This window comes from Tribolium castaneum, chromosome 6, assembly GCF_031307605.1.
Source record: "Tribolium castaneum strain GA2 chromosome 6, icTriCast1.1, whole genome shotgun sequence".
In the NCBI taxonomy this organism is placed as follows: Eukaryota; Metazoa; Arthropoda; class Insecta; order Coleoptera; family Tenebrionidae; genus Tribolium; species Tribolium castaneum.
This window is the reverse complement of record NC_087399.1, coordinates 11,663,815-11,691,423: the sequence shown is the minus strand read 5'-3', so window position 1 is coordinate 11,691,423 and position 27,609 is coordinate 11,663,815. Positions and strand designations below refer to the sequence as shown.

At 29.4% G+C, this 27,609-nt stretch overlaps 3 protein-coding genes, 2 long non-coding RNA genes and 1 other non-coding gene across 6 annotated transcripts; 3 read left to right on the top strand and 3 right to left on the bottom strand.

Annotated features, from left to right (window-relative positions):
• Window positions 1-386: 386 nt before the first annotated feature.
• Window positions 387-1,258, bottom strand: LOC103314751 (coleoptericin). The gene has a single exon (XM_008201569.3). It carries the CDS (start codon window positions 1,197-1,199, stop codon window positions 774-776), a length of 426 nt encoding a protein of 141 aa, XP_008199791.1. The 5' UTR covers window positions 1,200-1,258; the 3' UTR covers window positions 387-773.
• Window positions 1,259-3,985: 2,727 nt separating this feature from the next.
• Window positions 3,986-5,260, top strand: LOC103314767 (odorant receptor 297). Its single transcript, XM_015982466.2, has 4 exons — window positions 3,986-4,575; window positions 4,623-4,730; window positions 4,777-4,932; window positions 4,979-5,260. The coding sequence occupies exons 1-4, from the start codon at window positions 4,006-4,008 to the stop codon at window positions 5,051-5,053; spliced, it is 909 nt and encodes a 302-aa protein (XP_015837952.2). The 5' UTR covers window positions 3,986-4,005; the 3' UTR covers window positions 5,054-5,260.
• A 4,589-nt stretch (window positions 5,261-9,849) lies between these two features.
• On the bottom strand, window positions 9,850-10,825 carry LOC107398430 (uncharacterized). The gene is made up of 3 exons (XR_010334701.1): window positions 10,371-10,825; window positions 10,219-10,326; window positions 9,850-10,165 (listed from the first exon to the last, which is right to left on the bottom strand). It is a non-coding gene; the product is annotated as an uncharacterized LOC107398430 (long non-coding RNA).
• A 4,657-nt stretch (window positions 10,826-15,482) lies between these two features.
• Window positions 15,483-16,812, bottom strand: LOC103314752 (uncharacterized). The gene is made up of 5 exons (XR_010334706.1): window positions 16,701-16,812; window positions 16,038-16,646; window positions 15,885-15,992; window positions 15,683-15,838; window positions 15,483-15,638 (listed from the first exon to the last, which is right to left on the bottom strand). It is a non-coding gene; the product is annotated as an uncharacterized LOC103314752 (transcript).
• Window positions 16,813-19,997: 3,185 nt separating this feature from the next.
• On the top strand, window positions 19,998-20,503 carry LOC135266555 (uncharacterized). The gene is made up of 2 exons (XR_010334661.1): window positions 19,998-20,177; window positions 20,226-20,503. It is a non-coding gene; the product is annotated as an uncharacterized LOC135266555 (long non-coding RNA).
• Window positions 20,504-23,743: 3,240 nt separating this feature from the next.
• Window positions 23,744-24,169, top strand: LOC103314753 (coleoptericin). Its single transcript, XM_008201572.3, has one exon. It carries the CDS (start codon window positions 23,744-23,746, stop codon window positions 24,167-24,169), a length of 426 nt encoding a protein of 141 aa, XP_008199794.1.
• Window positions 24,170-27,609: the final 3,440 nt, after the last annotated feature.

Sequence of the window (27,609 nt, the reverse complement as noted above, 5' to 3'; positions counted from 1 at the left end):
TGAACTCAAGCCTAATGTCAAACGAAAAATGTAAAAAATATTAAGTAAATTAAATTAATAATAGAAGTCATATAGTATTTGAAATTAATAATTTTCCCGAAATTGTTTAGAATTAATAATAATTTCAAAAATTTAATTTTTTTTATTTGTGTAAAAAACTAGATGTGATAAAAAGACACTCTAGGTACTACTGAATTACACATAAAATATACAAAAACATCTGTCAGAATTTTAACAACAAAATTTTCATATGTCGATCTGTGTTATGATAATAATTAGCGTTTTTATAAAAGCCAAAAAATTAATAATAAATCCTACTCTGAACATAAATTCTAATGATATCAAGATAGCTCATCACTTTTGTGAAAAATTAAAGACCCAAAAAATAATAAAAGATACGTGTGTACATTTTATTTAATAAATAATGATAATGAAACAAATATTATATCATATTTAATTTCCTTCTTCAACACCTGTAAGTTCCATCCACATGCCAAGTTTCGCTTTTCCAGGTCCTAGATATTGTTTCTACTCGCAATAAGGGAAGAAAAACAATAATTTATTTAGAAGTAAAGAACTATGTTTATTCTCAATAAGTTAAAACAAATTACCTTGAAACAATATTGGAAGTGAAAAATTAGACATTTGATCAAATTTTTGGATAAACTTAAGGACCCAAAAAATTTGTAAAAAAAGATAAGTGTGTACATTTTATTTAATAAATAATGATAATAATAATGGAACAAATAATGTGTTGTGTTTAATTTCCTTCTTCACCACCTGTAGGTTCCACCCACATGCCAAGTAGGTTTCGCTTTTCCAGGTCCTCTGACAACTTTCCCCCACCCAGCATTAAAATCGTGATTCTTTCCCTTATGACCAACTTCAACATTCGTTTGGGTGTTTCCACGGTCATCTCTTGAAACGCTGGGATTCACCGACCATCCTCCGTCTTGTTTCGAAGGTCCTGGGATGTTCGGAGCTCCAGGTTGCAGTGAACGTCTTTCTCGGTGGAGTTCATACAACATTTCAGCTGGAACGTATTCATTTTCTTCAGCTGGGATGTCCTGTTCTACGGAACGTCTAAGTCGATAAAATTGGTAATCGGGTTCGAGGTCATAGTTGTACTCTTCGGCTGGCAAGGCCAACGTTGATGCAACAAGTGCAAAAAGTGCCAAATAGAAACTGGTTCTGAACATTTTGAATTGTGTTCTTTGATATTGCTGGAGAGGAAGTCAGTTCTAAACTGATTATGAATTTGCAAGTTCAATGCTTTTATATGAGAGCAGGGTCGTTAAGTACTAGGGAAAGTCCCGTAAGATTCGTGTGAATAACTTCTACTAAAATATGTGTGAATCCCAAGATGTGTTTTACTATTTCCAACATTCATTCGATGTATACTCGTAAATAATGTTATCTTATGTCGTGCTGCAATAATAAACATGAGATAATTACTTATTTTAATAAGTGTAATTTTGATTACAGATAAAAAGGAGAAAGGGATATACAATTTCCATCATTGGTTTCTAAATTTGTGGGTATTTTTATAGCAAAAAAACTCTAGTGCTGTAAAAAAATAGTTATCTATTTTTGTACACATAGCGTTTATATAGCTATTTCCTGCACTGAGGTGTTTTTTACATTGCAACAATGGCTAGGGACAATTAATAGATTGGCAAACCTTAACAGTTTTTTGAACTAAAAAAATTAATATCCATCAAAAAATCATGTGCCAACACTGGGAATTATTTCCTAGGAAACCGTTTTAGAAATAATTTATATACAGGGTCGCTAAAAAGTTTGGATACAGTTAAATATTTTCAGAACAATTTAACAGAGAATCTTGAAATTTGGTAAACAGTTAAAAGTGTTTAAATTCTATCATCTGAGAGCTTTTTCTAATTACTATCGTCATTTATTTTGAAAATAAAAGACTAACTTGATTTTTTTAAATGGCACGAAAGGTCAAATCTAATCATTTTTAAAATACCTTTTTTAATGTTCAAAATTTTTCTAGAATAGTAAAACTAAGTTAGCTTTAAAAATACTTAGCAATATCTGTTACTCGTATATTAGCAAAAATTAAATTTGGGTGCAATAATTACTTTAGTAGTAGTACCATTTAAGTAAAACTGAGCGAAAAAAATTCTCATGTTGATCATCTTTTGTAGCCTAAAAATCAAGTATTTCGTATTTAATTTTTTTTAATTAAAACGTGTTCTTTTTTAAATAAAAGTGTTATTTTGACAATTGTTTTTAACTTTTACTTATTTTTTGGTTAATGTTTAAACAGCAAAGAGCTAACGATAGATAAAGACAACATTTTCAAAAGTAACAAAATTTTATCTTTTTAAAAATTTTCGATTAAATTTAGGTATGCTCAGAAAAATATACTCTTCTCAAAAATATTAAATTTGACCCTTGCTGCTATTTAAAAAAAATCAAGTTAACCTTGTATCCGAACAACAAATGGAGATAGAAATTTAACAAACATCTAAAACGATATAGTTTATATATTCTTTAGCATACACCAAATTTCAAGAAGTTTTGATGAATAGATTTTATAATATTTAATTGCATCTATACTTTTTAGCGACCTTGTATATTCTTGATCAAATTCTATTGCGATCAGGATAGTTAGACAACGTTGCCACATTTCATTTATTTAAAATTCGCTATTTAATACAAAGAATTTTTTACTATTTTCACTTTTTCTCATCATACACCATTGAGTTGGTGCACCGATCTTCAAGCACCCGGTGCTATATCCGACGATTTTTATTCTTGGTGAAACCGAAAGTAAGTAAGTAATGTATAAGATTTTGAGTGCCTCCGAGTCGCCGTCCTCAGCTTTATAATGTTAAATGGCACCCAATCTACTTTTTCGAAAAAAATGATTACCCAAATATATCAGAAACATCTACCAAAAATAAAAATGAAGTAGTTGAAAGACTAAACTTCTGTATTTTTTATAAATTCGTATCACTTGTCACCTCAGCCGCCACCCCCAATTTGTTAAACATTTACAAAATTTTTTATTTGATGCAAAAATTTTTTAGGCAATGTCAACTGAATTTTATTTATAACATGGGAATTAATAACTACGGCGATTCAATTAAAAATTAATTGCATTTTAAAATTTAAAAACTGTCTTAAAAGTTAAAAGAATAGCTGACTGAAGGTTAGTACCCTGGTACTGATTTTGGTAAACTGTAATTTGACAGGAAATGTTATCTTTAAAGTTAAGAAAGACAAAACAGAGTTTATTGTTTTAATGAAACTAGAGGGGAAACGTAATATCCACACACAGCTTATATTGAGTTTCTTTCTCTGTGTGTTTTTTTTGGTAAGTAATTTTTTTCGTGTAGACTTATTTCTGGTCACCGTTTCATTGAATACTAAAGTTTAATTAAAAAATAATCCATAGATCGACCATGGTGGTAATGAGTCACAATTAACCATGGTTGTCCCCAAACTTCCTGTCGAAGTAATGTAATAAAAAATGATTTTTGGATCCATTATTCTAATGATCACTTTTACGACACGGCTAAGCGAGTCAAAAGACTATGAATGTTAATTAATTACACCATTAGTTCTCCATTTCACTTAATTGTGTTAAATTGAAAGAAGTGTTTCAACATCAATATGAAATTTGAAGAACCGGAAGAAGAAAACGGTTTGTGGTCAATTCTAAACGCACTTGTTTCTTATCATAACTTGTAGATGATTGTTTGGAAATTATACGAATTTGTTTCATTGATTTCTTCCAAACACATTTCGCAAAATTAGTTTTGGTGATTGCTTTCTTCAACGTCACGGGTTTAACTATTATGCAAACTTATTATTCGATAAACGGCTTCACCGCTATACAATTTGTTAAGTACGCCCCTGTTTACTTCGGACGGTTTTATGTGAGTACGAGTATTTAAAAAAAACTTTTTGAAAGATTAATTTTTTCTCTAGGTTTTGGTGTGTTTGTCGTTCATTTTGTATTTCATTACTACGATGTATAATTCTTTCCAAAAATATCCCTTATGGAAAGTCGACACTGTTGGAACAGCTTACAAAAAAATCGTGGAACGAGATGCCCTTTACACAAAAATTTATATCGTCGTTATCATAGTTATAGGTTTTTGCACTGGCATTCTGTACGTGATACCAACAGACGAAGACCACGAAATGTTCTTCATCATGACTTGGTTTGAGGATAACTTGTTGGAGTGGGCTGACATCCTCTCTCTTTGCCATCGGTGTAGTTTTCTGTTTGTGTCTCTCTTAATGCAAGCTCCGTGTTTCCAAATTTGCTACTTGTTGAAACATGCCGAATACCAGCTTGGTATCATACAAAAATTGCTCGAAAATATACACTATGGTTTTGAAGACTTGGACGAAATGACTTGTGGTGATACAAAAGTCCAGGGCGAAATAAGAACAAGATTATTGTTCTGTGTTAAACGCCACGTCTCGTTTATCGTAATAATCAAGAAACATATTAGAGAAGCAGGGGTTTTCGTTTTCCTTTTTTCAGTAACTGGCGGTATGGTGGCTGTTAGTATGTTGCTGTTTTTTTTTCTGGTGAGACTGTTTGTGTCCATTGACTAATTAATGGAAAACTTTTACAGAACGAAGAAAATCTAACTTTTAATCATTTCCGGTTTTGGGCTTTAATTGTCGTGGCTTTTTTAACAGGTGTGCAATACGTGCTGCAAGGACAAAGTTTGGAAGATATTGTAATATGAATTAAGGTACCAACTTAAATACAGTCAGTTGTTGTAGACGGTTGAATTTTACGAAACTTTGACTCGAATCGAATGGTATTACTGGAATAAAGAAAATAAAATAATTTATCAGATTCTTTTAATTAACGCTTCTGATCCAGTGACTGTTAAATTTTCGGAAAATGTATCCGTGAATTACAAACTAGGAATCGATGTAAGTTGGAAACAATGGGTATTTTTTATATGAAAAATGTTTTCAGGTGGGTAAAGCTGTGTATTCCATGATGTCGTTTATGACATACATTAGGGATTCGGTGCTAACTAGAAAGGGTTAAATTAAAAGTTGAAAACTAATAATATTTAGGTACCTCTTGTTATAGCACGTGTTTTGTTGTCAAAATTGGGAGTAGGACATAGTATAACTAACTATATTTATTACAGGATGATTCAGTTGGAGTTGATAGAAATGTTATCGTTTTAATGTTCTTCTCTATAATAATAAGAAAAAATTTTGATATTGTATTTCAACTTTGTGATTTCGCTATAATTCTTTAATTAAAATTTAATACCTACAGAAAGATTCGCAAGAAGGATTACTGTCAGTATTAGTTATTACTTATAAATAAAATTTGCTACAATTTTTTATAACTAGTACTTATAATATACAGACTGTAGCCTCGTGTTATGGCACTGTCCGTAAGATTTTTGTTTAAAATATTTTAAAATAGTAGCAATAATTTATTACATTTTATTTAAATACAAAGTTATTTGGTAAAAATTTTGGGAGCAGTTTTTTATATTGCTTTAAATCTGTTGACTAATTTCAAACTTTTTTTCAAGTTACAATAATTTTTTATTGGAATTGAAAAATTCATTAGCCAAAGGTCTATTCTCATACTTTGCCATGGAAACGAATGAAAAAATAAGAGAAATTAAAGTTTTTTAAACCAACATTCAATGAATTTATTTTGTTCTTAAAAGATGAATCATACAATTTTGAACAGAGTTTATCGTTTAAGTGTAATCAAAAATATTTTTATGACAAACTATGCAAAAGTAGCTGTGGTTAGTAAGAACAAATTTTCTTCAATGACAAAAAAAATAACATAACTTTAAAAATTATTACAGATTGGTATAGAGAATACTAATACAGATCGATGTAGAAAAAAATTCTCTTTTATCTAGTAAAACAAAAATTGGGACATCCTATTAAGAAAAATTAAGTTATGGGTACTTGAAATTGTCAAATTTAAAAATTTTGGGTTTATTAGCTTTATTTTCAATTTTGAACACATTGAAAAACAGACATAGGCCTTCTTTTGTAATTCTCCAAATTTGATTTCAAAATTTCTAAAACTAAGTGAGTAAGTTACCAATAAGTTGGTAAGTAAGTTACCAATTTTTTAAGTGACAGGTGCAAAATTTTCAAAAAAATTTAAATGTCTCATAAACGGTTAAACGTAGGTGCAGGAAAAGCTGATAAAAACTCCCTTAAAATAACTCAACTAATCCAAAAACGCAGTGAAAAACATAGCTTTTCATTTAAAATAAGAAAGTTAATAGCGACTTCCGGTATAACCGAAATTGCTGACATCTTGAGAATATTTTCATTGAGCAGAACTCAACGGTTTAGTACCAACTTTCAACCAAATATCTTTATTACAACTTTCAATACTTCTAATGTGGGGTTTAGACAGAACAATCTGTATATAGCAATAAGAAATAAAGTAGGCACGTATGTTGGAAAATATTAAAACAAAAATTAGAAAGTCTTTTGTAGGGGAGACTATCGACAAAAGTAACGCGGCACGAACGTAACAGCCACGATAATTTATAATCTATTGCACATATGCAACCGTGCATACAATGAAATAATATGACATAAGTATGTCTGCTATTTTAGAGATTTATGTGATTTATCCATATTATTTACAATTTACAATAATAAATAACTATTCTTAAAACTAGTTTAGCACAACATATCTTTCTTTGTGAATTAAATTTTTTCTGGCCACGTATTTCTGTCAATTTTTACTCTAGATTTGTTAACAGTCTGTTACTTTTGACCCAAAAAGAGTTGTAGTTCTTAATTTCTATTTTGACTTATTTTTGAATTATTCAAAGCCTACAGAATTTTTCTCTAACTTAATAAGCGCAAAAAAACAACAAATAAACACGTAAATCCGCTACTACATTATAACTATATTATTATAACAGATACACCATTAAAATTATAAATAGAAGAAGAACTAAAACGTAAACCAAAATTACTCAAAAAGTCTTTATTCCAAGACAATGAACATGCGATCTTTAAGAGGCAATAAATGCAATAAAAAAACAAAAAAGGTAAAAGCGCCTCTTTGTGTCGAATCGATTTCCAACAGCAGACCAAAGGAGTAGAGGGTAAAGTGTCTTGAGTGCCGTATGTGGTCATGACGATTGCACTAACAGTCTGAGATTAAGTATTTTCTTAATTTGTCAGAATGCAATTTTTCGTGTATATGTTATGTTAATTTAATTTATAAAAGTTATTATTAGAATAAAATCTAAAACAAACTACAGAAATTCCATCATACTTGACTTTAGCTTCGTATGTTATATTCATCCCAAAAGCATATTTCAGCTAACCCTAGGTGTAGGGATAGTTGTAACATACGCTGCTTCTGATATAATGATATAACTTAATGTTTCTAAAAATTCGTGATTTTAATTTAGTTCACGAGAAAGAGAAACACTTAATTATTGTTATTACGTAAATTAAATTAATATTTAAATAAGAAAAAGACATATTAACATAAATGAGCAAATTGTTACTTTTTTTTGTCCCTAGTTTCCCCTACATCAACACCATTTTGAGCTTTTGATCAGATTCAGAATCTTCATCTATTATTATTTATTTAAATAATTACATTATTATTCGGAAATAAAATTAACTAGACGCCCTCTGGTGATGACTTTTGAACTATCTCGAAAACAGTAACGAGATTTTCGTAATTCCACATTTAATTGAATTTAATGAATTGTTTAACAATTTTGCGTGTATAGTGTTAACTACTTACAAGAGAGAATCACTTTAAGAGTACGTGGTGGTAAATACTAACGTTCACTTTGGTTCTGCGGTTTTTCGTGGTATAAAGTGTTTATTGTTGGAATTTGAAAGTGGATTAAAAGTGAAAAAGATTTAAATTTTCATTACAAAGTGTTATCAAACAGTTGTCTAATTAAAGACTATAAGTAATGGATCACAGCGAACATAAAGTTGGGCTCATGAAACTAATAAATTAGTGAAGTTTGTGAATTTTAGGTTAGAATTTTTCCACTGATAAAGTCATGAAATACTTTGATAAATCAACAAAAATACAATTAAGATTAACAACTGCTAATACACTTAAACGTAAATTATTCCAAAAGGTAGGCTTTTCAATGTCTTTGTAATAATTTTCCAATAAAGAAAGTGAACCAAACAGTCATTCGTTATTCGTGTTTTCCTCGTCATCTCTAATTTGTCAACATTCGTTTCTTCCACCAAAGATACAATAGTCATTCCGCATAGGCAATGCAATAATTGTGAAGGCTCAAAATTCGTACAACGCTCAAAATATCCGAATAAACATTTTCCCGCCATTTATGGTTACTGTTTTCGACCTAGCTGAGTGGCGCTCCCAACGGTAACTTTACTTCCGAATTATATTATAATTTAAATAAGTATTGTAAAAAGTCCAAAAAAATAACTATAATAACTAATTTGGTAAAAAACTAGCGCTCCAACTCAGTGCAGAAAAAAGCTTAAAACAATTTGGAAAGTCATATTTTAAGAAGTCTGGAGCCATCAACTTATTTTGTTAACTTCTTTAGTTCACATTTTTTTAATAGCAAACGTTTAATTTCGGTGTGATTATCAGTTTGAGATACAGCAAAAAATACTTTTAGCAGACTCACCTGGTTTGTATGTACAAATTAAAAATGTGTCCATAAACCGATCCTCATTGCAGTTGCAGATCATTTGCGAGAGGAAAGTAATAAAGATGGATTTGCATTCAGTTTCATTATCTGTTTATTTTAAATATCTAGTACCGTTTTTGGAACACGTATAATCCCAATTAAACTTTAATTCGGGATTAATTCTGTGTTTGTTAATGCAATCTAAATGATAACTTAATTGAGTTTAATCCGGAATTAAATTTTAATTTGACTTTTGAAAACTGACCTTAATGAGGATCATTAAAATTTAATCAACGATTAAATTAATTTCACGTTAAGTTGACAAATGAAAAATTAATCGCGACTAAAATTTGATTGCAATTAAAATATTCTGTAAATCAGCTGTAAATATTATGAATACTTTCATCAAAAGTATGAGTCAACTGTATAATAATAATAATAATAATAATGATAATAATAGGCCTTTACTTAACAAAATATAAATAAAAAAAATATTTAAATTCCATGGGCCGCAGGCTAGTCAACTCAACCCCAAACTAATTAAAAAAAATCTAATGAGTGTCTATTAATTTATTCGTATTGGCAGTAGCAATGTGAATAAAGTGTTGCATTAAATAAAAATAATAATAAACAAACAAAATAATAAAATGTTTTGAAGGGTTGTTTATTACTATTAACAATTACACAAAAGCCGAAATTAACTTAATTCCGAATTCAACTAATTCGACATTAAGTTACCATTTAAAATATATTGAGAAATGTCAAGTTATCCATTTTAAACCATTGACAAATATCAAATAAAATGTTTTGTGTGATTTGTAAAACATTGTAAGTTTTTTTTATCAAGTTTTTATCGAGCATGTTTTAAATTGGTCAGTTGTAAAATCGTGCTAGAGGCCTAAATGATGACAATTTTGTTTTAATGTTAGTAATTGAAACAATGACTGTTTCAATAACAAACTTATTAATAAGTTAAGCAAAAGTGCTTATTTGCTCACTTAAGGCAACACTTAGCACACTTTTGTAGTCAACATCGATATAACTCGATGTATAATTGTAAAATATGCAAAAGCTCATTTTCACCAAAAACATTAAAAATTACTCGTTTACTAATGTTGATTATAAAAACTACATTTCTAATAGCAGCTGAAAATGTATTTTATAAAACAAGTATTTTTACAAGTGAAGATTAACTTAGGTGCTATATTTGGTGCTAGAAATTTTAAAAGTGAGTTTTTGTGCTTAATTAACTTTTAATGACACATACGTCATGAATGACATCATGGAGTATACAGCTTTTGCCAACTAGAAAAATTTGATGTAAAAAGAATCGCTTTGTTTGCATCTACCTCAATTCCTAATTTGTAATTTACTGCCATATTCTCAGAAAATCTGATAGAAAATGGCTAAAAAGTGTTAAGAAACATAATCTGATAAATTCTTTTATTTTCTTCATTCCAGTAATGCCAGTCCATTTGGGTCACAGTTTCAAATAACTCAACGCTCTAAAAGATTAAACTATTTACTTGAGTGTGTTAATTAGTATTATTTGAATTACAATATCTTCAATGTTTTGGCCTTGTATCACATATAACATCCCTGTTATTGTAGCCGCAAAAATCAGACCACAAAGACGCACATTCACAAAAGTCGGTGTATCCTCAACCTGAATAACTTTGTTAACAATAATTAAACATAATAAAAACGTACCACATAGAAAAGCATCATTAGACTTATGCCCAACATTGCTCCGCTAATGGAGAAAAAAAATACAAAAAGACCAGTGTCTCTGACAATTTTCCTCCCTAGTAGAACGAGGTTAATATGGCGTTTTGTACTAAACACTAATCTTCTTTTTATTTCTTTGTGAAATTTATCGTCGTAAACGAGTTCGTCCAAATTATCAAATCCTTGATGCACATTTTCTAGAATGCTTTTTAAGATGCCTACTAGATACTGAGTATGTTTAATCATGTAGCAGATTTGTATACAAGGAACTTGCATTATCACAGAAACAAAAAGGAAACCTATTCGATGACACAAAGATAAAATATCAGCCCACTCCAACAAATTGTCTTTAAACCAAGTCATAATGAAGAAAATCTCGTTGTCTTTCTCCGTTGGCATTGCATAAAGAACACTACTCCCAAAACCTGCGATTATAATGCAAGCGACCAAGATATATGTATACAGGGCGTTTCTTTCAACCTCCTTGTCATATTTTTTTCCAATAATGGTGTAACTCCACCGAGGAATATTTTGGAAAGTCTTGTCCATAACATTTATATAATGCAAGATGAAGAGTAAACATACTAATGCCTAACAATTAGAAACATTGAAATAATCATCAGCATAAAACAAGATATTTAATACATGAAAGCGTCCGAAATAAACAAGGGCATAAATAATCTTCTAGAACTCACAGTTAGCATAAAATTTAATAAAATCAAGTGCACTAAAACCTTTTTGCTTTTTTCCCCGAAAATCAAAGTTCAATTTTGGGACTTGCTTCAACTACTTTTCCACTTTAACTAAACTTACAACGTAGTATAAAGTTTGACAAACGCAATACTTCTCATGCTTTACCCTTTGAAATGATAGTTCAATCTCATTTATTCGTAATTTTAATCGTTCTATACCTATTACGTCTTTCTAATTGAGTTTTTCTTAATGAGTGTAAAGACAACTATCTTCCCTTTTATTTCTGTAATTCAGTCTGTACTGATAAACGAGATTGAATCCTAACACTATGGTTGATAATATTAGGTATTATATCCAATTACAGCATTATCCAACTTTGCTAGAAGCAAAAACAACACAATAGTAAACCTCTTTTTTTTTTAATCAATTATTATCAGTGTCAAAAATTTTGAAATCATGTTGGAAACCTGCCAACGTTGAAACAATTTAACAATTGATTTTAATTCCGAATAGACTATTACGTAACGGGTGTGGAAAGTGAGTGATATCGTGCGAGTGAACGCCATTTGTTGAAAAAAGATTTTGAGGAATTGTATTTAAAATTTTATTTATTCTTCGCGACAGCAGTAGATTTCCATCCATCGTGGCTCTTAAGGGCCGGTTTATAGAAAGCTTTGTTGAAATTGAATTCGTTGTTAAAAGTTAACAACGCGAATGGACCAATCACATTTGTTTCATTTGGTCACATGATCAGTTAATCACGCATTTAATTGCAAATTAAATTAATGATGCTTCTGTAAACTGGTCCTAAGTGATGTGATGTCGGCGGACCGCTGAAAACTGTCCTGTGAATTGTAGAAACGTTTCTTTGTGCACCATTAAATTTTTATTATGATTACCCCAAACCAAAAGAACCCTTCAAGCTAATCAATAAATATTTTTGGGTCACTCTTGTCAAAACATCTTATTATAAGGGTTGCTTGTCTTAAACACCATTATCTGTTATAAAACTTTATGATGTACAAAGAAAACGTTGTTACAATATTAAAACTCTGAATTTTTAATGTTGAAATAAATGGGTATTTGTTTAAGAAAGCTGCAAAGTTTGATACGTTTGTTCATGTCTACCAGTTGTCTTGCTTCTGAGTTCTCCTTGCAGATAAACAGAATAGCAACATATTTGATAAAAGCAAAGAATTACGTTAGAACTGTGCGACCTAATAACGCACGAGTTTTTGACAGATGTGAGAAATTGACATCTTTCGATAGTATCGTACGAAAAATACATTCTACGTTTACAAGATGTGTTAAAATGATTTATATCTAGTTATCTTTGAAATTAGTTTGTATGGAAAAAATTTGCCTCTACTCAAATGAATTTATTGTCAATAAATGTCAAAACCTTCAGTTGTAAAATTCACAAACTGTCAATACTAAAATTTTACACTGTGCAAGAAAATACATTTATTATCAAAGTTTATTTCCGAAATGGAGACTTAAAAAATGGAGAATGGCGATATCTTTAAAGCGGCATTTTTAATTTTACATGAGAAATTCACAGCAGGCGACTAGATGAAAATCATTGTAACACACCTAAATATTCATACATGTTGACTGTACTTTGTGTTGTTTTGTTTGTGTCAGGCTTATACAGTTAGATCAGCGTCTATAATGAAAATTTATCTTTTCAACTTAATTATTTAATGGTACACTCACGTCTTACACAAGGTGAGGCTGATAAAAGTATATTTTTACTATGATATACAGCGTGATTCAGATCGTCAGGCTCTTTATTTTATCTGAATCACCTTCTATTATTTGTTTCAAAACTATAAAATCATCGACGCCACTGAAGGAACGTTGCACGTATGGGAAACCCACGTTTATCCTTGCTTAGTGTTACGTGTAACGTTTATACTATACAGGGTGAGTCAATGTCAATAGGGGGTTATTTCTGAATTTTTGTTAATATGCAACAATAATACTGATTCCAGCAGACCATATCGGTAATCATTACAAAATTTCACAATTAATCCACGATTTCATTGTTCTGGGTATTGTCAAGTTTGTTTTAACAGTTTTGCTAAAATTTCATTATGGACTATTATTATTTGAAAGATAAAAAACCAATGTTGATTCAATAAATATTTTTAAAAATTAAACAGTCTCCATGTGGAAAGTGCAATTAGTATTTTTGGTTGCATCTTGTAAAAAATAACTCAGTATTGACTCACCCTGTACAATAAAATATAAACACATACCTACCCATCGTTTATTGTTTAACCGAAATGAGTCTGCGCGTAAGTTATCTAAATGTATATTAACCTCGAAAATAAATAAGGTATTGGCCGTATTGGACCGCTTTATTCGAAAACAAAATTTTACTTACTTCTTGTTGTATTTTCTTGACGTGGAAACGATTAACCAAAATACAGTTTAAAAACCCGACACCAAACGTTTATGTTAAACACAACACGTTTGAATCACAAAGTGGTCATTCTTTCCCTTTCGGAATTATTCAACTTTTTATTATAAAAAAGCCACATTTTGAAAAATCACTGGAAAGTCGCCGATGAATATTTTCCTACAAAATTGCATCAGAAAAACTATTTATTTATAAAGTATTTATATTATTATCTGCGTTATCATCATCATTGTCATATCATCATTGTCATATTATCATTATCACATTCGACAAAACGCAACAAGTTAACTAACTATTTTTTTTAATGGTACACCGTGTATTTGTTTTCATGTATCGATAGTATTTTTGACAAGCTTTTTAATGGTATAGCAAATTTAAAATATTTTTCGTGATTTTACAAAAAATGTATAGAGGATATATATTTTTTGTTATGTACGAGTACTAATGTGACTAATTATTAGTAATCTAATTATTATTATCTAATTATCGAATTAAATAAATAAAAAAAAATTTTTGGAAAATTTTAAGAAATATATTAAATTTGCTATACAAACCGCATATCATGAATTATATGAAAACATACAAAAAATGATATCGATACGTGTAAAGATATGCATAGTGTTCCATTTGAAAAAAAAATAATTAATTACACTTTTTGCGTTTTGACACACCATGTACATTAGCTGCGTGTTTCCATTAAAAGTGGACTATCTGCTAAGACTACAAGATATTCTAAGCTTTTCTGTTGCAAACTTGTTGGAAAATATCTATAGGCGATTTCGTAGTAATTTTTCAAATGTTGGTCATTTTTATAACAAAAAGTTGAATAATTCCGAAACGGAAAAAGATTGACTTCTAATAGTTTATACAAAGAGCTATTATATTTTTTACGTAGAACCTAATTATGTAAAAATATACAGGGTGATTCAAAAGTGTCGGACAATCACTGGTATGGTGATAAAAGACGTTCAGTTAAGCCCAAAAATGAAGTCTGATTTTTTTTCAAGCAACTTTTTTTATACATTCTTTAATTTGTTTTCCTTAGCAACGGTATCGATTGTTGCTCTTTTGTTTTCTAGGATGTCGAATTTAATTTATTGTCGAATTTACAAGATTTTTAATTGTTTTGCACGTCATTAGACATTAATTGTGGATTTTTTTAACAGAAATTTATTTAATGTTGCAAGAGCTCTAATTTTCACTAACTAAAGTCAAAACAATATTATTAGAAGCATAAAAAAATTACTTAAAAATTTAATTTTGAAGAGCTATATTTCGTGAAAAAAAGGCTCAATTTTTTGTCAGAGGAACTTTTAATTCAGTTAATTATGTTCTTTATCAGCACCCGAAAGATTGTACGGCTCTTTTAAATCAGCCTGTATAGGGTATTTTATTTAAAATAATATAACTTAAAATATTATAACTTCAAAAATCGAAAAGTTTTTTATTTTTCAATTAATAATAATAATAATATAAATTCTTGATTCTTTTGGTCTATGATACGCGTTATATAAACCTGTTCATTATGTCCTAGGGCCATAATAGGCGGGCATAATGATTACTAATTAATGATACTAATGTGAACATGAATCTTTCATATTCCAAGTGGAAAATAAAACGTTATATGCACCATGGGCATAACTTGATTTTATAAATCTCGGGCCGGAGGCACTCGACTTTAACTGTTGCCCTCGAATATAAACATCTTCATTATGCCCTTAGTATATAAAATACTATTTATTGAGCAACTGCTAAATGGGTCAGTTATAAAATCGCCTTAAATGATGTAATTAATTTTGTTTTACCGTTAGTAATTGAAAAAATCATTATTCCAATGATTAACTTATTCATAAGTTATGCAAAACTGCTTATTTCTAGTCAAAATCGATGTAATATAGTTGCGCTCATTTCCGCCAACCAAATTAGAAATTACTCTTTTATTAAAGTTGATCATAAAAACAACATTTCTAATTGCAGCTGACAATTTATTTTATTTTTACAAGCCAAGGTCAACATAGGTGCTATATTAGTTGCAAGAAATCATAAAAATGAGTGTTTGTGTTTAATTAATTTTTGATGTAATTAGAAACATACGTCATAAATGACATCATAGAGTATACAGCTTTTGCCAACTGGAAAAGTTTAATGTAATAAGGAATGTTTCGTTTGCACTTACCTCAATTCCTAATTTGTAATTTACTGCCATATTTTCTGAAAATCTGATAGAAAATGGTTCACAAGAGTTAATAAACAAAAGCTGATAGATTCTTTTATTTTCTTCATTCCAGTAATACCATCCCATTTCAGTCAAAGTTTGAAAACACTCTTCGCTCTAAAAGTTTGAATTATTTTAGTATGTTTATTAATATTTGAGTTACAATGTCTTCAGTGTTTTGGCCTTGGATCACATACAACATCCCTGTTATCGTAGCCGCAAAAATCAGAGCACAAAGACGGACATTCACAAAAGTCGGTGTATCCTCAATCTGAAAAACTTAATTAAACAATAATTAAACACAATAAAAACGTACCACATAGAAAAACATCATTAGACTTACACCCAACATTGCCCCACTAATGGAAAGAAAAAGCACAAAAATACCAGTATCTCTCACCATTTTCCTTCCTACTAAAGTGATATTAATATGGCGTTTAATACAAAACACTAATCTTTTTTTTATTTCTTTGTGAAAATTATCGTCGTAAACAAGTTCGTCCAAATTATCAAATCCTTGATGTATATTTTCTAGGATGCTTTTCAAGATGCCTACTTGATACTGAGTATGTTTTATCATATAGCAAATTTGCAAACACGGAGCTTGCATTATCACAGAAACAAAAAGGAAACTCATTCGATGACACAAAGATAAAATATCAGCCCATTCCAACAAATTGTCTTCAAACCAAGTCATAATGAAGAAAATTTCGTTGTCTTTCTCCGTTGGTATTGCATAAAGAACACTACTACCAAAACCTGCCATTACAATGCACGCGACCAAGATGTAAGTATATAGGGCGTTTTTCTTAACCTCATTGTCATACGTTCTTCCAATAGTGGTGTAACTCCACCGAGGAATATTTTGGAAATTCTTGTCCGTAACATTTATATAATGCAAGATGAAAAGCAAACATACTAATACCTAACAATAAGAAACATACAAATAATCGTCAGCACAAAACAAGATATTTGTTACATGAAAGCGTCCAAAATAAATAGGTGCGTATTTTAAAAATTGTACCGTACTGAAACTAGTAAGAGAGTAGTAAGTCTGAAGTATGGTCAATGCTATAACGTTAACAAACGCAATGGTGAGAAAGAACTTGGCGAAATAGGTCCGAAACGAATCGATAAAGCAAAGTTTAAGTAGTTCTAAATAATCTTCTACAACTCACAGTTATTAGAATTAGAAATTCGAATAAAATTAAGTGCACTAAAACCTTCTTGCTTTTTGGGTTCGCCCCGAAAATCAAAGTTCATTTTAGCGACTTGCAACTAACTAGTTTCCTACTATAGTCACTATAGAATCCGACAAACGCATTACTTTTTATGCTGTACCATTTGAAATAATAGTTCAATATCATTTATTCGTAATCTTAATCATTGTGTATTATGTCATCATATTTTAACGAGTATAAAAAGCATATTTCTTTCCTTTTGTTTACAATATAAACTCATGAAATAAAAACATTCCAAAACTTCATAAATCGGCTGAAACCAATTAGCAACTAATTTGTTGACATTGTTTCTACAGTTTCATGTTACCTAAAACAAGGGCACAAAAAATTACTCTCAAGTGGAAAACATCTTGATGTTTTTATTTTTAGTATTTTTACTTAAAAATGCAAAGGAGTTTTTTTTCCGTAACGCGGTCAGAAGCTTAGTAAATCTTTAACGGTTATGTTATGATACAAGTCTGTACAATGAATAAATGTCAAAAGAAAAGAAATTAATATCAAACAATATAACTGCTTTTTGTCATATTTTGTAACAGTTTTTTACTCAACTAATGATCTAATTAATAAACCAATAATAATACTACTTCGTCCAGAGACGTACAGGGTGAACTATTTATTTCTGACATATCCTAAGATGCAACCAAACACACAAATTAAACTTACCACTTAGATATTGCGTTTGATTTTTAAAACACTAACTAAATAAACATTGTTTTTTTATTTTTTAGATAATAATAGTCCATAATGAAATTCTGACAAAACTGTCGAAATAAACTTGCAAACCTCAAAATAATGCAATCGTGGATTAATTTTGAAGTTTTGTAACAATTATCGATCTGGTCACCTGGAATCAGTATTAATCTAGTAAAAGCTGTTTCAAAACTATAGAAATGCCAAAACTGCATTTGTCTCTAAAAGTTAGTTGTTATAAATTATTTATACACTTTAAAAAATTAATAGCTAATGTAACTATTTTACATTTTTATAATTTTTATTTTAAAAAATTATTCGGTAAAATAGACGTTGGCACTTCTATAGTTTTGAAAGTCAGAAATAACCCGCAATTATTGACTCATTTTGCATAATTAAAAATCGAAAGGTAATAATAACAGAATATCTGACAAAAAAAGTTAAACTGAACTTTTATATCTATGGTTGACATGTTATACGAAACTACAGAACTATGTAACTTTACCAGAAGTAAAAACAACACAAAAAGCGTTCCACATCAACATAATCATACACGCGCTGTCTGTTTTTGTGCTGCATTTTATTGTATATTTACCTTTTTATCGTAATTATTTAGTAGTACAAAATATCTTGATGTCAAACACTTCTTTCAATTTGGCAAACTTATATAAAATAAAAAACTAATGATGTAATTAATTAACATTCATAAACTTGTGAGTCGCTTAGTTCTGTCCTAAAAGTGATCATTAGACTAATGGATCCAAAAATCACTTTTTGTTACATCATTTTATTATGATTATTTATAACTCATTACCTCTATGGTCGATAAAATAGATTATTTTTACAATTAAACATTTATGGTTTAATAAGTTTAATAAGTGAGGAACTTATAACACATACTGTATATCATCGAAAGTTTCTTTAGAAGAAGTTAAATTACCACGAAACAAAAAAATTGCATTTCTTTCTTCCTCTTATTTGTTGTATTTACGATTTTTAAATTGCAAAAAATGTTGTATGTATGTTGAATGTGAGCACTTTTAGCAATGCGGCTAATCTTAAATTTTGTTTGTCTCAGGACTCCAAACTCCCAAATGAGGAAAATGTTTCAATTTTTTTTTAAAATTAACTTGGCAATATAGGGAGTTTTAAACTTTGACCTTCCACTCGTAAAATTGCCTGAGAATCCCAAATATAATGTTAGTTTTCATCTGTAAGAAATAGTTTATAAAAATTCAGTTAGGGAAGGTAGGGTAGTTTACGTAATAAGTAACTGTATTAATTATTATAACCTGATAAACTTTCTCGTAACACGTTTTATTTCATGGTAAAACTCCACAAAAATGAATAAACTGATGCTTGGTATCAGTTATTGACATAGCAGTGTTGCAAAAGAGAGTTTTTTAACAGCACTAGTATTTTATTACTGTAAGAATCTCTACAAATTTTGGAATCTAATAATGTAAATTGTACAGCGTGACCCAAGGGTGTGTAATCGGTCTATAACTTTTTTAGTAATCGAAATATTTCTATGCAGTTTTTATTATCCGATAGATCAACATAAAATCCACAAACTAAAAATAATTTTATTATGCACAGGGTGTTGTATACAGGTGGGGAACCAAAGTTACATTTTTTTAAATGGAACATCCTATACATTTTTGTATAATTGAAATCTACGCAAAAAAAATAACTTTATATAAACTATTATGGGTCTATCTCTTTTCGTTTCGGAATTATTCAACTTTTTGTTATAAAAAAGTTAATTTTTTTAAAATGACTGCAAAGTTGCCTATGAATATTTTCCAAATATTGCAAATTTGCAACAAAAAAAAAACAGAATACCTTGTAGTTTAATTTAATTAACGACTTTTAGTTAAGCACACAGAAAGTGCTTAACTAAAGCACGCAAAAAGTTGAATAACTCATTTTTTTCAAATGAAACACCCTGTATATTTTCTCATGTATCGACAGCACTTTTGATAAACTTCTTAAGGGTATGAAATTGCATAGCAAATTTGATATATTTTCGAGATTTTTCAAAAAAATGATTTTATTACAAAAAAATTTGTTATCCTAGAATCTGATAAGTCAAATAGTAATTTATTTTTTGATATGTACTAATGTCTAATTATATTAGTAATCTAATTATTACTTGATACATAAATGAATTTTGCTCATCAAGAATTAATAATAAAATAAAGTAAGAGGAAAAAAATAACACTAAGAAATGTGCTATACAAACCGCATATCATTAGAAAGCTTATGAAAAATGCCATCGATAAGTGTAAAGAAGTGCTCTATTTGAAAAAAATGAGTTATAATAATAATAATAATAATAATAATAATAATAATAATGTTTATTAACGGCCACGCCAAGTACAAGTGATATATAAAATACAAAGATAAATACAAACACAGATAGGTACAATACAGTTAATATAAAATAAAGTGTTAATTATTAAAAGAGCTAAGTTCACTATGTTCAATAACAGTTTTTAAATCTTTTAGAAATCTATTTTTAGGTAAACCTATAAAATCTAATTTACCAGAAAGTACGTTGCATGTTTTAGACAGCCTAGAAGATACAGAATTTTTCCCATAATTGGTACGGTGGTAAGGCACTACAAGCATTCTAGGCTCTTTAACGTTACAAACGGGTATATTTATTGAAAATAGCGGAAGAATAGGATTACAATTTACATTACCAGACAATATACGATATACGAACGACGCGTCATAAAATATTCTACGAGAAGATAGTAAGGATAGTCCTAAATAACTTAAAATGTTTATATAATTATTTTTGTCATAAAATATGTTAAATTTGTAACATACAAATTTAACAAATTTTTTCTGAACATTTTCAATTCGATTAATATGAACATTATAACAAGGTTGCCAAATAATTGTGCAGTATTCCAAGATTGGACGAACATAACAATTATATAATAACATTACAACACGCAAACTTGAAAAATCAGAGCACTGTCTTATTAAAAATCCTAATGTTTTGTTTGCTTTCGACAAAATGTGGTTAACGTGATAGTCAAAACTTAACTGGCTGTCTACAATAACTCCTAAATCGCGAATATGAGTGACACATTCAAGTTGATTGCCTGACATAAAGTACGATGGTAGATTGTAATATAATTTTCTAGAAAATCTTAGTGATTTACATTTATTTATGTTCAGTTCTAAAAAATTTTTTTTACACCACATACAAAAACTATTTAAATCACGTTGTAATATATCACAGTCGTTTGGATTTATAATAACTTTAAAAATCTTTACATCGTCGGCAAAAAGAAGGATTTCAGAGCTTTCGATCGCTGTTTTGACATCATTTATATATAGAGAAAAAAGAATAGGGCCTAGATGTGACCCCTGAGGCACACCTGTGGATGGGTGAATTGTGCGAGACTTAACACCATTTATAGTTACATACTGTACACGATTAGATAAAAAAGAATAAATCCAACTAAGGACTGGATCCCCAAAACCTAAATTATCTAATTTTGATATTAATAACTCAATGGAAATGCGATCAAAAGCTTTTGACATATCAGTATACATACAATCAATTTGGAATCCATTTTCAAGATTTGACGTTATATATTCAGTAAACAGAAAAAGATTGGTCATCGTAGAGCGACCCTTGAAAAAACCATGTTGTTCTTCAATAACAGATTGTTTTACAGAAAATGATATAATGTCAGCCATAATGGAGTCAAAAACTTTTGATATATACGATGGGGTACATATCGGTCTATAGTTGGAAATATTTACACGACTACCATTTTTAAAGACAGGTCTGATATATGAGATTTTCCAAATATCCGGAAATTGAGACTGATCAAGAGATTTATTGAACAGCATTTGTAATGGCAATGTCAATTCATAAGCACAATTTTTTAAAAACATTTGAGATATACCATCAGGGCCGGTTGTATAGTTGTCATCTAGATGTATCAATTTTGAAAAAATAACATCAGCAGAAATTTCAACGCTATTTAAAAATACAGCATTTTGATTATTTTTAGAAAAATTTAAATCAGATAACTTCGGTTGATCAAGATAAACAGATTCAAAATGATGGGCAAAAAGGTTTACAATACCATTAGGAGAATCACATGAATTTTCATTTAGCGACATTTTTTTAGGATAACCCTGTACAGTATTTTTAGATTTAACATATGACCAAAATGCTCTACTGTTAGTTATAATATTTTGTTCTACCTGATCAAGGAATTGTTTTTTACAGTTCTTTGTGGCATTTTTACATTTATCTCTCAGTACACAAAATTGTTCATAATCACTTAACAGACTACTACGCTTATATTTTTTGTGAGCAATTTTCTTCTTTACAATTAAAGATCTTGTTGATTTGTTAATCCAGGAAGGAAAATTTTTAGACGCATTTTTACATTTGATCGTAATAAAGTTATCTAGGATATAATAAATGTGAGAATAAAAATATTCTACAGAGTTATTGATATCAACAAAATTATCTAAAACAGACCAATCAATAGAAGATAAATAACTTTTAATAACATCATATGGTGCATTCTTATAATCTAAATAAAAAATATCAATTTCTGGTTGTATATCAGGTACAATAATATCACAGATATTAACACATAAAGGTGGATGATGTTTATCAATAGCAAGAATGGGTTCAACATTACTTACTAAAAGCCTATTATTACAAAATGTCAAATCCAAAAAAGTACCATTATTGTTTGCAATATTATTATATTGAAAAAGACCGAAGTATGCAAAATTGTCACATATGATTTCCTCTGCAGCAGAAAATACATTGTTGGGCACTAAGTAATCACAGTCAGTATCAACTAAGCAACTAACACCTGGTAAATTATAGTCACCAAGTACACATAATACGGCATTCGGATAGTTTGTAGACATAAGAGCCAGGGAGTCTAAATGATTTGAATATTCCACAAAATTTGCGTTAGGTGGAATATAAGTTGCACCAATAATAAGCTGACTAGAATTCACATAAACGGAAACCCACAATTCTTCTCTCATTGTTGCATCACACTGTACTTGATTGGAGGGAAAGTTTTTCTCCACAGCAATTAGCACTCCACCACCTCTAAATTTGTTTGTCACTTCAGGTGAGCGATCACTCCGGAACACCATATATTTATTTGTGTCAATAAATTCACTATTGTTTATATCAGGATTAAGCCACGTTTCTGTTAAAACTATAACCGGGTACTGTTCACATAATATATTATTATAAAGTTCGCTCAATTTAGTCCGAAGACCCCGCACATTCTGGTAATAAATTTGGAATTTTTCTTCATCGGGTGAATGTTGAATATTTTGTTCAATTTTAGGTTGATCGGACGAAAAGTGGTTCAAACTTACGTTGTTACGCTGATTAAAGGCGATTTTGCTTTTTGGCGTTTTGGCACACCATGTACATTATCAGCATGTTCTAAGTAACTATTGCAAAAACTACAGGGTATTCTGAGTTTTTCTGTTACAAATTTTTCGGAAAATATTCATAGGCAACTTCGCAGTGATTTTTCAAAAATTGTTTTTTTTAATAATGAAAAGTTGTATAATTCCGAAACGAAAAGTGATAGACCCATAATAGTTTATATAAAGTTACATTATTTTTCTGTGTAGAACTCAATTATGCAAAAATATATAAGGTATTTCATTAAAAAAAAATGTAATTTTGGTTACCACCCTGTATACCACACCTTGTGTACAATAAAAATATTTTTAGTATGTGCACTTTGAGTTGATCTATCGGTGAAAATGGTATGGCAATATTAGGTATATCCCTTTCTTTTTATTTGTAATCATTTATTATTATTAATAAAATATGCAATTATCTCATGTTTGAGCACGACACAAGATAACATTATTTACGAGTATTCATTGAATGAATGTTGGAAATAGTAAAACACATCTTGGGATTCACAGATATTGTAGTAGAGGTTATTCACACGGGACTTCCCTAGTATCTGCTCTGTATAAAAGCATTGAAATTGCAAACTCAAAATCAGTTTACAACTGACCTGCTCTCCAGTAAAATCAAAGAACACAATTCAAAATGTTCAGAACCAGTTTCTATTTGGCACTTTTTGCACTTGTTGCATCAACGTTGGCCTTGCCAGCCGAAGAGTACAACTATGACCTCGAACCCGATTACCAATTTTATCGACTTAGACGTTCCGTAGAACAGGACATCCCAGCTGAAGAAAATGAATACGTTCCAGCTGAAATGTTGTATGAACTCCACCGAGAAAGACGTTCACTGCAACCTGGAGCTCCGAACATCCCAGGACCTTCGAAACAAGACGGAGGATGGTCGGTGAATCCCAGCGTTTCAAGAGATGACCGTGGAAACACCCAAACGAATGTTGAAGTTGGTCATAAGGGAAAGAATCACGATTTTAATGCTGGGTGGGGGAAAGTTGTCAGAGGACCTGGAAAAGCGAAACCTACTTGGCATGTGGGTGGAACCTACAAGTGGTGAAGAAGGAAATTAAACACAACACATTATTTGTTCCATTATTATTATTATTTATTAAGTAAAAAGTACACACTTATCTTTCTTTACAAAATTTTTTAAGTCCTTAATTTTATCCAAAAATGTGACCAAATCTCCAATTTTTCACTTCCAAAATTGTTTTGGGGTAATTTGTTTTAACTTATTAAGAATAAACATAGTTCTTTACTTCCAAATAAATTATTGTTTTTCTTTCCTTAGTACGAGTAGAATAATTAAATTAACTTCGCATTAAATCTAAATATAGACTGGCACGGTTACATATACTTCTCTTAAAACTTTATTTTCTGCCTATAAGCAAATTATATTGACTCTTCAAAAAAAATTGTGGGTGTACCACGACCTTTATTTGTTTGCATTTCAGTTTCGAAATTTATAACAATGATAACATTTAAAAACTAAAAAAAAATCCAGGTGTTTAATATCGTCAGATTTTTCTCAGAAAATGATTTTAATTAAGAAGGATCTTTTTCTTGTTTTCCTTTATTCTTCTTGTTTAATTTACGCCGGTTAGTGTCTAGTCGGACCTTGTTTTATCAGTGACTGTCAGAAAAAATGTTTCAGTTATCTAGTGGGTTATTAGGTTTTACAAAAATCAAAAATCTTTTTATTCTTTGTTTGGTATTGTCGAGATTCAAGACAAAATTAAGACTAGAGTTGTGTTAATACTTTTAACTCAAGACAAAGCACTGTAATAAAAAATATTGACTTTTTAATTATATTTGCGCACTCTGGTTTTATTTATTCATTTTTGTTGCTAAACAAGCCACTTGACCGAAAACTTGCGAACAAAATTTAGTTTTTGTAACACTTTGCTAAGTTGTCTGCACAAAATAAGATGAGTGCTTTTAATAATTGTTTTCATTGAAATACAAACAATTGACACCTATATTCTGCTATTAAAATTATAATCTGAACTGATATTACAGTCTTAACAAATTTCTGTTCTCAAAACCTAGAACTTTAGACAATTTGAACTAGTACAATGAAAAACTGTCCGGAAGCGAAAAAGTTTAGAACAGTGGTGTTCGAAAAAATCGAGTTAGTTGCGCTATAAAGTTGCTTCACCTGGTATACAGGATGTCCCGCGAGGTAGTGCACATATTTTTAAACCCATATATTTTTTTTAAACTTTTTATTGTTTTATTATGGAATTATTAGCCTCCAAAAGTAACCCCAAAATACATAGTATAAACAGGGTCGCTAGAAAGTATGGATACAACTAAGTATTATAAAAACTGTTCATTAAAACTTATTAAAATTTGGTGTATGTTTAAAAGTATATAAATTCTGTCGTTTCAGATATTAATTAAATTTCTATCTCCATTTGTTCTTCGGATGCAAGGCTAACTTGATTTTTTTTAAATAGCAACAAGGATCAAATTTAATATTTTTGAGAAGAGCATTTTTTGTGTTCTATGATATAACATATGCATACCTCAATATAATCGAAACTTAAAGAAAAATTAAAAATTTTGAAAAATGTAAAATTTTGCTGGTCTTGTAAATCTTGTTTTTCTCTATCGATAGCTCTTTGCTGTTTAAACATTGACCAAAAATAAGTAAAAGTTAAAAATAGTTGTCAAAATAACACTTTTAACTGAAAAAAACACGTTTTAATTAAAAAAATTAAAACACAAAATACTTAATTTTTATGCTACAAAAGAAGTTCAAAATAATTTCCACTAATTTTTTGGCTTTATGTCTCCATGACAAACCAACATAAGATTTTTTCGCTCAGTTTTACTTAAATGTATCATTATTAAACTAATTATTGTACCCAAGTTTAATTTTTGATATACAAGTGACAAACATTGCTAATAACAGTATTTTTAAAGCTAACTTAGATTTATTATTCCAGAAATTTCTAGAATTTCAAATTTTTTTACATTCTAATAAAAGTAAAGGTGGGCATTATGTTACATCATTGAATTCAGAAAAAAATTCTCTTTTGAAAATTATTAAATTTAACCCTTCGTGTCATTAAAAAAATCAAGCTAACTTTGTATTTACAAAATAAGTGAGGTTAAAAATATGAAAAAGCTTTCCGATGATAGAACTTAAACACTTTTAACTGTTTTCCAAATTTCAAGGTTTTCTGTTAAACCGTTCTGAAAATATTTAACTGTATCCATACTTTTTAGCGATTCTGTATATTTTTCATCTTTAAAACTACTTATCCAATTTTTATAAAATTTGGCATACAGTCGTTGTCATAGATGGTCATTTTAATAGTGCAAATTGTAAGGTTGGAAAACATTGTTAAAAGGGATTATGTGTACCCTTTTGACATCAATTGTTTCATAACTTTGTAGCACAAATTAATTTGGCATTTTTGTTATTTGGGTTGAAACTTTTATGCCTCTCGTATTTTTTTGCTAAATGTACCGTTTTCGAGTAAAATAATAAAATGTGAAAATATGGAGTCGATATCAACCCATACAACAAAAGTGTTTTTAAACTAAACGGCTTCGATTTTAAACCTATATACCAACTTTATTACATTTTTATTTGTTATGCCTGTACATTTTACAGATGAGTAATCATTTTATAAATAAGCTTCATTTTATCTTGAAAAAGTACTGGTTGTATTGACCGAAGAATATATTATAGAATACAACACAGTATACAATAATATTTGCGTATTTGACAGGTTTGAAATTCAAGTTTAAAACCACTGTGATGTATTTATTATTTTACTCGAAAACGGAATATTTTACAAAACATTTATTAGAGACAAATAAGTTTCTAAATTGAGTGAACTTTCAAATGTTAGTAATATTAAAGTCAAATTAAGTTGTGCTACAAAGTTATGAGACAATTTATGCCAAGAAAGCGCTCGCAGCCTCCTCTTACAATGTTTCGCAAGATTATAATTTGCACTATTAAATGAATGTCTATGACAACGACTGTATACCAAATTATAAAAAAAAATATTTTAAAGATAAACAATATAAACTGTATTTTTAGGTAATTTTTGGAGGCCAATAATTCCATAACAAAACGTTTTTGCAAAAAAATAAAAAAATAGGTCACTTTATCTTTAATGGTTAATCTATTATTAAAATATGTGCACTTCCTCGCGGGACAGCCTGTATAATAGGTAATAATAAAAATTTTCTAAAAATTTTTTAAAAATGAAGCAATGTAGAAAATGTAATGGTTAGAATATGAGACTAGATTTGTAAAAATTTTGTTTTTCAATCCTAGAATATAACGAATTAAGATTAAATAAGTATCACAGTATTAATAAGTACCAATTCTACATCTTTTCTACTCTACAAGTCAGAAAAACTTTTAACATTCTAAATATTAAAGATTTTTGAATTAGCTACAAGCATCTATCTAACGTTTCATAAATTACAAAGACAGACCTCGCACCTTTAAGTGCTCCTTAAAAACGAAGG

What these genes read in the sequence shown, in the direction of transcription:
- LOC103314767 (XM_015982466.2), top strand. Translation starts at nt 4,006, where the DNA reads ATGTATAATTCTTTCCAAAAATATCCCTTATGGAAAGTCGACACTGTT. An exon ending in TGTTGCTGTTTTTTTTTCTG is followed by an intron (nt 4,576 to 4,622) that starts GTGAGACTGTTT and finishes AAACTTTTACAG; the next exon opens with AACGAAGAAAATCTAACTTT. An exon ending in ATTACAAACTAGGAATCGAT is followed by an intron (nt 4,933 to 4,978) that starts GTAAGTTGGAAA and finishes AAATGTTTTCAG; the next exon opens with GTGGGTAAAGCTGTGTATTC.
- LOC103314751 (XM_008201569.3), bottom strand. Translation starts at nt 1,199, where the DNA reads ATGTTCAGAACCAGTTTCTATTTGGCACTTTTTGCACTTGTTGCATCA.
- LOC103314753 (XM_008201572.3), top strand. Translation starts at nt 23,744, where the DNA reads ATGTTCAGAACCAGTTTCTATTTGGCACTTTTTGCACTTGTTGCATCA.